Genomic DNA, 12,830 nt, shown 5'->3' with positions numbered 1-12,830 from the left:
CAGACCAACGTGGTCCCGAGTCTGAAACCATGCACACCCACCTCGCGCCAGGAGGGCCAAGAGGCGAAGGACTCTGGAAAACATCGACTCCCACTGGGCTGCTGCCGAGAAGGGTCACTCAACATACTATGGTTTGCCCAAGTTCCAACATGGGCCTGAAGAAGGTAACGCCACCTACAGGCAACAAGGGAAAACTTCTACCGAGCACAACCATAGCCAGAACAGAGGCTAATTTAAATAGAATTAACAGAGTCTGAGCCCAACTATTAGCTCAGACACCCCTAAATTTACAATAGCGCCCAACTCATTGGGAGCCCAGCACAAAATTAGCTCCTATAGATATCATCTTACCCCTAATGTAGGTTTTATGCGCTTCCCATATAGTAGACTTTGCGACCTCAGGTATCTCGTTCAGCAGAAAATATTGTTCAATTTCTTTTTTTACAATTTTTCCTACTTCTATGTCCTCTATCAGGTCTTCATTCAATCTGCATGTACTTGTCTTATTCTGTATACCCTTAAGCTTCAACCTCATCAGTACTGGGGCATGGTCTGAGAGCGACATTACCCCAATAGATGTTTTAACTACCACTTCCAGAAGTGGTATGTGTAGTCTTTTGTTTGCAGATCTTGAGCTCTCCGAACATCAACCACCTGACATTTACTTATTTTTTGACCAATCTTAGTTGTTGATTTCCAGTTCCCAGTGCATTTGACGTACTATCTAATCTGGGTTCCATACAGAAATTGAAATCTCCAGTTTCCATATATTTTGGGGGATTTTTGTCAGGGCAATACATGTTGGTCAATGTGTACTCCATCCCCTGTAGTTTCCCTTTCAGAAAAATAATTTGTCCCCCTAGATCTATTTTCCTATGTTCCAGCATTAAATTTACATTTTTTGCCAGTCCTATTGCTACTCCCTTTGCTCTTCTAATTGAGGAGTCACCGTAATACCATGTTCAAATATTTTTTTTGTATAATTTAAGGTTTGTATTAATTTCCCTTAGTACGCTATATTTTTTTTTCTGGGGAATTTAATCCTCTTACATTATGTCAAACAATTTAGAGTTGTCATGTCACTACTTCATATCTGCTCCCCTGGCCGGGGGGTGAAATCTAGGGGCCCCCTACAAAGCACAGAAAAAAGGCCCTCCCCACCGAAAAACACAGAAACAGGGGAATTATGTAAGTGGAAGTTTCCTGACACTATAGCCCAATCCCTTCTCCCTCCACCTGTTTCCCAGTTTTGTGGTATGTGTGGGTTCCACTTCTAGTATGAGGAGGCTGGGGTACATCCGCTAATTCTTCTGTATGGCCCCCGCCATCTTTTCCACTCCGGTTTGGGTTGGGGGATTCGCTAGCTCCACAGCTGCTCCACTTCGTCTCCTGTCGGGGGCTGGGCCCCCCCCCCCAGATCCAGACAATCTGGATGATCTGGCCGAGCACTGCCTCACTGAGCGCCACCGAGTGTCTCAGACAGTGCACTCCCTCTCCTGGTTCCGGGTTTGGGCTTCAGCCGATTCCAGCTGAGTTCCTCTGTTCCTGCTGCCACTCCGCTTGGCCTCACGGATCAAGTGATTTCGCACTGGGTCTCCTTCTCCTCTGTTCCAACACTTTAAAGGACTTCTGTTCCAACACTTTAAAGGACTTTGAAGGTTTTTTGGCCGTGGGGATGAGGCCGGGGGATGTTGAAGGCTACCTCTGTCGCTGCATTGGAAGGATTGATATGCCTGGAGATCCTAACATGAGCTCTCTTCCGGTGCCATGTTTAGGCTCCTCCCTCTACTGTGAAAAATAAAAGTGATAAAAAAATGTTTAAAGGGAAAGTGTAAAAATTAAAAAAGTAATAAAATAAATAATGATACTTTTTTAAAAAAAAGGTCCTCTGTCCCCCCATGCTTTCTTGCAATAGTCGAATGCATACGTACAGGTAGGTCACTCTCACATATGTAAATGGTGTTCAAAACACACATGTAATGTATTGCCTGGCTCTTGTATAATTCTGGCTCTATTACCCTAAACAGGTAACCTGTAGACATTTTTAAAGCATTGCCTATGGAGATTTTTAAGTACCGTATATATACTCGAGTATAAGCCGACCCGAATATAAGCCGGGGCACCTAATTTTACCACAAAAAAGTGGGAAAATGACTCGAGTATAAGCCTAGGGTGTCCATCTGCATGCCTCACTGTGCCTCATTTTGCCTCACTGTGTTCATGTGCATGCCTCACTGTGCTCATGCCTCACTGTGCCCATGCCTCTCTGTGCCCATGCCTCACTGTGCTGATGCCTCACTGTGTCCATGCCTCACTGTGCCCATGCCTCACTGTGTCCATGACTAGACTTGGCCGTTTAACATGGGAGTCTATGGAAGGGGTGCCCGAATTTGAAAAATCGGTGCTCCCCGACCGTAGGTTCCCCGGACAACAAACTTTGCACAATTGTAGAGGAAGAGTGGGGCTATATGTGTGTCAAGTTTGGGGTCCAGGGGACCTATGGGCGGCCAGTACCGGGTCCCCAAATTCCAGGAGATCAGGCACAAAAAGGTGACTTGAGTATAAGCCAAGGGGGGCATTTTCAGCACCAATAAATGTGCTGAAAAACACGGCTTATACTCGAGTATATACACTACCATGGTTTGCCGTTATTACACAAGCGTGTACAATTTTAAAGCATGACATGTTGGGTATCTAGTTACTTGGCGTAACAGCAACTTTCATATTTTCCAAAATAAATAGGTTATATAATGTGTTTTTTTATTTTGCATTCATTAACCTCCCTGGCGGTATGATTCTGTCTGAAAAAACATGCTGAAAGCGGTACAATTATTTGCAAGGAAATGTGGTGTTTTATACTGTAGGCCTGTAATTTTTAGGAATAACTCACTTAAATCTGACCAAACAAGAATCTAATAGGCATCCCGGGTATGACATTTTTTTAAAAACAAAATTTTAAATTATAATATAATAAATAATTATAAATAATTATAGCAAGTAATAATATAATTAAAATAAAAATTATTCAATAATGTAATCAACTCAAAATCACTGAAATTTGCTTAGTTGCAGAATTGTCGCTGTCATTATTTTTTTTTTTTATGACGAATTTCCCCGCAAATCGCTATCGCACAATTCTGCAAGTGATTATAATTTATTATCGCTGTTTTCTAGCTGATCTAAAACCATTTTTGACATAAAGGGACACTTTTGGACAATCTACAGTTTTTAGGCAGAAATTAAATTTTTTATTTTTATAAAAGAACATGCAGAACACTGGGCAGACCACTAGGGACAAGGGGGGTGTGTATTTTTTACATACAGTACTGTAATCTATAAGATTACAGTATACTGTATGTAAAGTGTTTGTTTACTTTTTTGAATTTGGCGCCGTTCTCCGCTCCCGTGCGTCGTAACGTCGCAGGGAACAGAGATCGGCGGCACACGGAGACTGTGAATCGAGCGAGGAGGACCCGCTCGCTCACACAGTGGGGTGGCATCGCTGGATCCAGGGACAAGGTGAGTTACTTGCCTGTGGATCCAGCGAGAAGGTAAGCCGCGCCGCTGCACGCTCTGCACATCCACCCCCAGCGTGACTCGGGGATACCGATCACAGCATGAAAAACCAACCCCGAGTCACGCTCGGGTTTACCGCCAGGGAGGTTAAAGCAATTTTTTTCCAAAAGATATGCATTTAAAAAACTGCTGCACAAATAGTGCGTGACATAAAAAATTGCAACAATCTCTATTTTATTCTCTAGTCTCTGCTAAAAAAATATAGAATGTTTGGGGGTTCTAAGTAATTTTCTAGCAAAAAACAAACAAAAAAAAACACTTATTTTTGCATACAGTATATAAGAGAAGTTTCAGAATTGGCCCAGTAGGCTTAATAATCTTTCCCACACCCCAACCTGTGACTGAACAGTGGAAAAAAAAGCAACAGACTGACAAGCTTATCTCTTGTTAGTTTGCTTTTTGCTCCTACCAATATGCTTCTTGTTAGCATATGAGAACTACAGCACAACTGATTGGCTCCATTTGGTGCTTCTCTTTCTCTCAGTCTGAACTCTGCTGTACAGCGGATTGAAAAAAGGCGATACTGAATCAAATTTAGGTTCTTCCGCTGCTTGCATTTAATTTATTGTTAAACTGTATATATCATTGCAACTACTTTGTGTATCAAGGAGAACAACAACTTATTTTTTTCAGGACAAATTGGACTTTCATTTGGTCTTGATAGTGTATGATTCCTTATTTTGTTTCATTATCAAAGAAAAACTGGCCCAAAATGGTAAAACCATAGCAGCCTGTTAATTTACATAACCCACTATAAAAAAAAAACAACCCTGGCATGCATCCGGATACCACATATGTGTGCATTTTTTGTATCTACACATAGCAGGGCCAGAAAAAAATCACGTGCATTTCACCTTTATGGGGGTAGTTAATCTGAATGTAATTTCCAGGCATCATGCATTCGTTATGAATACTTTGTGGTGTCTAATTGACAACATTACCCCTCCAAATTACCATCTTGCCATTAAGAACTAACAAAATATTTATCTTGTGGTACAGCTCGAGTTTTGACCCCCTTTTTGCAGAAATATTTTTGTAGGAGGGGAAGGGGGGAAAGGAAAATTGCATTATCCCATAAATGTTTCTCATTAGTTGTATGTTTGGGGCCATTGCCATGACTTATTACCAAAAATTAGCCCAAGATAAATGATCCTTCTGATATGCATAGTGATACCACAAATGTGTGCATTATATGTTGTTTTACCCATAGTTGGGCCCAGAAAAACTAGTGCATTTTGCTTTTAAGAAGGAAATTAATACACGGTTAATTTTCAGACACCATGCATTTATTATAGCCACACTTTCAAATTGTGTAACTTAGTATCATTTTCAATAAATTATATTATTTTCAAATTATATTATTTTTAAATTATCATTTTTAAAATATTTTGAGTTTATTGTAACTGTATTAGTGCACTTGCAACAAGGAAAAACAAAATAGTTTCATGGAAAGTTCTCAATTGTTCTTATAATGTTTTTAAAGCTGTAACAATATTCTTGGCAACTGGACAGATTTTATTCCACTGGGCTAGAGACAAACTTCTTTAACAAGGAAACTTGTGACCAATGATCAATGAACTGAAACTGTCAGCTTTAAAACAAAAGAGGATAAATAGATCTGTATTTGTAACTTAGTATATGAAAGAACAATAATCCCTCTTACTGTAGAAATTATGACATGTGGTGTTTATTTTGATAGAATAGTTGATATACTTTTTTTTTTAAAAATGTTGTTGCTAATCTTCATCACTGGAACAAAGGTAATTTATAATAATTTATGTGATACTGTTCTGGAGTAAAACCGGTGAATTACAATGACAGTGTTTATATATCATAACTAATATTAACATTTTTAAGTATTGTTCTCTGCTTTTAGTGTAATGTCAGTTTGTTGTTAGTTTTGAAGCCTTTTAAAATGTGTTAGGTCCCTTTCACACGGACGGAAAGAATGGTGCTTTTAGCTGCGGATTTTCTAGTTTTCTATCGCAGCTAAAAGCACACAATGCTTTCCTATGACCCCATTCACACACAACGTTTAGCTGCGATTTCGTTGCATGCGGTTTGGTGCGAATAGAAAAAATAGAATTGAATGCGTCCAGGTGCGATTTAGCGCAGCTATATGCACTTAACCGCAGGTAATCGCAGTCTATTGTGTCTAAAAAAAGAGGATAAATAGATCTGTATTTGTAACTTAGTATATGAAAGAACAATAATCCCTCTTACTGTAGAAATGATGACATGTGGTGTTTATTTTGATAGAATAGTTGATAATTAAATATATACTTTTTTTAAAAAAAAATGTTGTTGCTAATCTTCATCACTGGAACCAAGGTAATTTATAATAATTCATGTGATACTGTTCTGGAGTAAAATCGGTGAATTGCAATGACAGTTTTTATATATCATAACTAATAGTAACATTTTTAAGTATTGTTCTCTGCTTTTAGTGTAATGTCCGTTTGTTGTTAGTTTTGAAGCCTTTTAAAATGTGTTATAATATAGGCTACAAATTATATCCTAATTAAGCAGACATGACCTAGAAATGATTGCCTTTTGATATCCAATATTCTTTGTAATAAAATTTAAATGCTAGAATTTACTCCACATCATGGCTGCTATTTACCATTTCACTCTTTATTACACAAGAGATATAAACCCAGCAAATTGAGTGAAACACACAATACAAACAACAGGTTAAAGGGGAAGTAAATCCTAATGGGTTTTACTTCCTTTTTTGTTCAATGCAAAGAAAAAGCATAATGTGCTAGTATGCACCACATACTAGCACATTATGTGACACTTACCTGCAAACGAGGCTCGCGGTGTCCCCGCTGGAGGCTGCATCCAAGTTCAACCCTCTTCCTTTCAGAGATTTTAAAGATGTTTAGCTCTGTAAACATGTGTTACACAACAGAGGAGCAAGAGAAGAAAGAGGGAAGCATGTGAAAAGCTCCACCTGCTTCTTGAGTGAAAGACTACACAATATTCATATACACTATTTCTTATTTACTGCATATTTACCGGATTTTTTTTTGCAAAAAAAAAATATTAACTATTGCAGCCTTCAAAATTTCCACTCGCCTACTAGCATTTGGCGAGTGGATTTAAGCTGGGGGCGAGTGATGACAGGGCTGCATGACCAATCTCCCTCCAATCTGTGCCTACACTTAGAGTCTCGATGAGATTGGCGGCCGAAGAGGAAAGGTGCATGCTCGGGAAAAGTAGTCTGGTGAGCCGCGCACAGGCAGAGCAGTACACAGGTGCTCTCCTTACAATTCTCATTAAGCCATGGGACCTAACAGTATGACCTCTCTGAGCCTTTCCCCCTCCCCCGGGCCCGACCAATGTAGCTGGAGAGCAGAAAGTAATGAGTAAGGTGGAGGATTGCAAAAATTACCACTCCGGTGCAGCGCTCACTGAAAGTTGCCCTGACATGAGAGCGGCAGCCTTCTAGTTTGTGCAGTTTTCTTCTCCTTGTGCTCTATGTAGGTGTCCAACAGTTTAGCCTGAGCACTGTGAACAGACTGGTCTCAATGTGTGCTGTGCGCTGTCAGTGTGCGCTGTGCTATGGTGTCAATGGCTATGCAGTTGTGTGGATCTCAGCACTGGATTGTACTCCCTCCCGCTGTGCTGCAGCTCTTCTCCTCTCTGCCAGCCTGAATAAAAGGGGAAGTGGGGACATGCAAGCGTGGAGCTGCACACACAGGCTCCTGATGATGAGATAAATGGGAGAGAGAGAGGATGGATGGGAGTTGCAGAGGAGACAGCAAGAGAATGGGGAAGATACCCAGTTCTAGTGCCCTGTCCCTCTGGTCTGACCCCAGTGCCCTGTCCCTCTGGTCTGCCCCCAGTGCCCTGCCCCTCTGGTCTGCCCCCAGTGCCCTGTCCCAGTTTGTTAAAGTTGTTGTTGGTAATATTTAATTTTGTAACTTGATTCTGCATAAAACATTGTCATTCTATGAGATAATCTACGAGGGCGTGTTTACGGGTGCAATTAGGCGCAGGGCAGTGTATGAATTAGGTGGGGCAACTGGTGGCGAGTAACTCTTGAAGCCTGGCTAGTAGCTCAGGACTTGAAATTTTGAGCCCTGACTATTGTATCTATTCCCTTTACCATATTTAAACAAAATACAGTGTAATGGCCTTTATTTTACATATTTGTGGCTAAAGTTGAGCAAATACAAGTTTAGTGATAATAGCTAACTGTAATGACTACTTAGAGATGCATTTAGATACAGTACAAGAAAAATTGCTTCAGAGACATATTAAAAGTAACACTAAGTATATTAATTTCAGGTATACAAAACATGCTTATAAAACTATATAAGTTTATTAAAAAATGTGCTGAAAAACTCGGCTTATACTCGAGTATATACAGTACCATGGTTTGCCGTTATTACACAAGCGTGTACAATTTTAAAGCATGACATGTTGGGTATCTAGTTACTTGGAGTAACAGCAACTTTCATATTTTCCAAAATAAATAGGTTATATAATGTGTTTTTTTATTTTGCATTCATTAAAGCTATTTTTTTCCAAAAGATATGTGTTTAAAAAACTGCTGCACAAATAGTGCGTGACATAAAAAATTGCAACAATCTCTATTTTATTCTCTAGTCTCTGCTAAAAAATATTGAATGTTTGGGGGTTCTAAGTAATTTTCAAGCAAAAAAAAACAAAAAAACACTTATTTTTGCATACAGTATATAAGAGAAGTTTCAGAATTGGCCCAGTAGGCTTAATAATCTTTCCCACACCCCAACCTGTGACTGAACAGTGGAAGAAAAAGCAACAGACTGACAAGCTCATCTCTTGTTAGTTTGCTTTTTGCTCCTATCAATATGCTTCTTGTTAGCATATGAGAACTACAGCACAACTGATTGGCTCCATTTGGTGCTTCTCTTTCTCTCAGTCTGAACTCTGCTGTACAGCGGATTGAAAAAGGCTGATACTGAATCAAATTTAGGTTCTTCTGCTGCTTGCATTTAATTTATTGTTAAACTGTATATATCATTGCAACTACTTGGTGTATCAAGGAGAACAACAACTTATTTTTTTCAGGACAAATTGGACTTTCATTTTTGATAGTGGATGATTCCTTATTTTGTTTCATTATCAAAGAAAAACTGGCCCAAAACGGTAAAACCATAGCAGCCTGTTCATTTACATTGCCATAACCCACTCTAAAAAAATAACAACCCTGGTATGCGTCCGGATACCACATATGTGTGCATTATTTGTATCTACACATAGCAGGGCCAGAAAAAATCACGTGCATTTCACCTTTGAGGGGGTAGTTAATCTGAATGTAATTTTCAGGCATCATGCATTCGTTATGAATACTTTGTGGTGTCTAATTGACAAAATTACCCCTCCAAATTACCATCTTGCCATTAAGACTCAACAAAATATTTATCTTGTGGTACAGCTTGAGTTTTGACCCCCTTTGTTTTTTTCAGAAATATTTTTGTGGGGGGGGGGGGGGAGGAAAATTGCATTATCCCATAAATGTTTCTCATTAGTTGTATGTTTGGGGCCATTGCCATGACTATTTTTGTAGGAGGGGAAGGGGGGAAAGGAAAATTGCATTATCCCATAAATGTTTCTCATTAGTTGTATGTTTGGGGCCATTGCCATGACTTATTATCAAAAATTAGCCCAAGATAAATGATCCTTCTGATATGCATAGTGATACCACAAATGTGTGCATTATATGTTGTTTTACCCATAGTTGGGCCCAGAAAAACTAGTGCATTTTGCTTTTAAGAAGGAAATTAATACACGGTTAATTTTCAGACACCATGCATTTATTATAGCCACACTTTCAAATTGTGTAACTTAGTATCATTTTCAAAATTTTTTATTATTTTCAAATTATATTATTTTCAAATTATCATTTTTTAAATATTTTGAGGTTATTGTAACTGTATTAGTGCACTTGCAACAAGGAAAAACAAAATAGTTTAATGGAAAGTTCTCAATTGTTCTTATAATGTTTTTAAAGCTGTAACAATATTTTTGGCAACTGGACAGATTTTATTCCACTGGGCTAGAGACAAACTTCTTTAACAATGAAACTTGTGACCAATGATCAATGAACTGAAACTGTCAGCTTTTTTAAAAAAAGAGGATAAATAGATCTATATTTGTAACTTAGTATATGAAAGAACAATAATCCCTCTTACTGTAGAAATGATGACATGTGGTGTTTATTTTGATAGAATAGTTGATAATTAAATATATACTTTTTTTTTTTAAAAATGTTGTTGCTAATCTTCATCACTGGAACCAAGGTAATTTATAATAATTCATGTGATACTGTTCTGGAGTAAAATCGGTGAATTGCAATGACAGTTTTTATATATCATAACTAATAGTAACATTTTTAAGTATTGTTCTCTGCTTTTAGTGTAATGTCCGTTTGTTGTTAGTTTTGAAGCCTTTTAAAATGTGTTATAATATAGGCTACAAATTATATCCTAATTAAGCAGACATGACCTAGAAATGATTGCCTTTTGATATCCAATATTCTTTGTAATAAAATTTAAATGCTAGAATTTACTCCACATCATGGCTGCTATTTACCATTTCACTCTTTATTACACAAGAGATATAAACCCAGCAAGTTGAGTGAAACACACAATACAAACAACAGGTTAAAGGGGAAGTAAACCCTAATGGGTTTTACTTCCTTTTTTGTTCAATGCAAAGAAAAAGCATAATGTGCTAGTATGCACCACATACTAGCACATTATGTGACACTTACCTGCAAACGAGGCTCGCGGTGTCCCCGCTGGAGGCTGCATCCAAGTTCAACCCTCTTCCTTTCAGAGATTTTAAAGATGTTTAGCTCTGCAAACATGTGTTACACAACAGAGGAGCAAGAGAAGAAAGAGGGAAGCATGTGAAAAGCTCCACCTGCTTCTTGAGTGAAAGACTACACAATATTCATATACACTATTTCTTATTTACTGCATAGTTGCCGGAATTTTTTTTGCAAAAAAAAATATTAACTATTGTATCTATTCCCTTTAAACAAAATACAGTGTAATGGCCTTTATTTGACATATTTGTGGCTAAAGTTGAGCAAGTACAAGTTTAATGATAATAGCTAACTGTAATGACTACTTAGAGATGCATTTAGATACAGTACAAGAAAAAAACCTTGAGCATACTATCAAATAGATCACAATTTACCGTAATTGCTTCAGAGACATATTAAAAGTAACACTAAGTATATTGATTTCAGGTATACAAAACATGCTTATAAAACTATATAAGTTTATTAATTTTTCATTTGCAGATTCCACTCAATAGAATTGTCGATAAAGAGGATTGGTTTTAGATTTAATATCACTGCTTGGCCATTATAGACCAATCTCCTGTCTTATGAACACATTAAAGATTAAAAGGTAGGTACTATCAGTCATCACACAAGATGAAACAAAATTTGAACTGTCTTGCGGAAATACCAAATGCTATTTTGTGGGCTCTATATCCAATGCTCTGAAACAATATCTATATATACTATACAATGTTTATACCAGCTATTAGTGTCCAAGGACAGAGATGACAATCACCTGATTTGGCTGAATTCATCTTCATGTCTATTGACAGCTTTAGCCAACAGGACTTGAGGAAAAGAGATAAGACAGGGTAAAAACAAAAATGTCTGGTCTCTATTGCTTGAACACTGGGGCTGTACAGTGTCTCCCTTCCTGCATAACTTAAACAGGAATGCTTTTGCAACTGTTGATTGCCAAACTGTGACTAAAGTATAGACTTTGACAATCAGTTTATGTCTGCATGTTTACAATCAGATATCAAACTCAGATATCTACAGCTGGTTTCAGTAATTTATCATCTTTATTTATTTTTCTTGTGGGTAAAATCATAATTTTCACATAATGAAGTGGCTACCATTTCCAAATTGTTGAATTAATCAATGATTTGCTGACATTTATTTTACAGAAAAAATGTTGGATAATGGAAGACTACGCAAATATTACAAGAAGTATCAAAACATTTACTTTACTAGGATTTCCTACTTCTCAACCAGTTCAGATGCTTCTTTTCTTCATTTTTTTTTCCACCTATCTTTTAACCATTCTAGAAAACCTGCTTATTATAACCCTTATCTGGACCACCTCTAAGCTACACAAACCAATGTATTTATTTCTTGGAAACCTGGCATTTCTGGAAATATGGTATGTTACTGTCACAGTGCCCAAGCTTCTTGCAATATTTGCTGTTGGCAGTAATAAAGTTTCACTTACTGGTTGTATGACACAACTCTATTTCTTCATTGCTTTGGTGTGCACAGAGTGTGTTTTGCTGACTGTTATGGCCATTGACCGTTATGTGGCCATTTGTAGTCCTTTGCATTATGTCACCACCATGAACTGGAACTCATGTGTCTTCCTTGCCTTGGGCTCCTGGTTTATAGGTTTCATCATATCTTTTATCAAAGTTTACTACATTTCCCAGGCAGAGTTTTGTCACACTAATGTTATAAATCACTTTTACTGTGATATATCTCCTATTCTTAATCTTGCCTGCACAGGCAGAAGGTTGGCTGAGCTTGTTGACTTTATACTTGCATTGTTAATGCTTCTAGTCACCCTGTTGCTCACATGTATATCCTACAGCTGTATTCTGGCCACCATTCTATCCATCTCAACCTCCACTGGTCGTAAGAAGGCATTCTCCACTTGTGCTTCTCATTTGGTTGTGGTCGTTATATTCTATGGGGCCACTCTCTTTATGTATGCCAGACCAAGCAGGATTAGATCTGTGAATTCCAACAAACTTGTGTCTGTTATCTACACAGTGATAACACCTTTACTGAATCCAATAATATACTGTCTGAGGAACAAAGAAGTTCAAGAGATCATGTGGAAGTTGCCATTTCTGAGAAAAAATCTAAATGTAAATAGTGCACACATCTTATTGTCATTCATATTTGGGAAATCCAACACTAAAGTCAAATAATAGCTTTAAATATGACCTCTTATGGTCTAAAACTGTACTATGTACTGCTAAAGCCACTGTGGGCTCCATATGGTTCTAACCAGTTTGTTTCTTCAGTTCCATTTTTGCCAGTGCCAGTTTTTGAATTTGGAGTTTTTTGAAGTTTTTTGCCAGTTTTTAAATTTGGTGCTGAAAATAGTATGCTAATTATTTCATAATTTAAAGGTACATTAAAAATTGCTAGAGCACATTTGTTAATGCCTCTTATGCAGAGCCAGCATGGT

General features: G+C 37.8%; 1 protein-coding gene across 1 annotated transcript; it reads left to right on the top strand.

Annotated features, from left to right (window-relative positions):
• The first annotated feature begins 11,516 nt into the window (after positions 1–11,516).
• Positions 11,517–12,567, top strand: LOC120947162 (olfactory receptor 6B1-like). The gene has a single exon (XM_040362287.1). It carries the CDS (start codon positions 11,563–11,565, stop codon positions 12,565–12,567), a length of 1,005 nt encoding a protein of 334 aa, XP_040218221.1. The 5' UTR covers positions 11,517–11,562.
• The last annotated feature ends 263 nt before the right edge of the window (positions 12,568–12,830 follow it).

Source organism: Rana temporaria, chromosome 1 (assembly GCF_905171775.1).
Source record: "Rana temporaria chromosome 1, aRanTem1.1, whole genome shotgun sequence".
In the NCBI taxonomy this organism is placed as follows: domain Eukaryota; kingdom Metazoa; phylum Chordata; class Amphibia; order Anura; family Ranidae; genus Rana; species Rana temporaria.
This window is presented reverse-complemented; position numbering and strand designations above follow the sequence as displayed.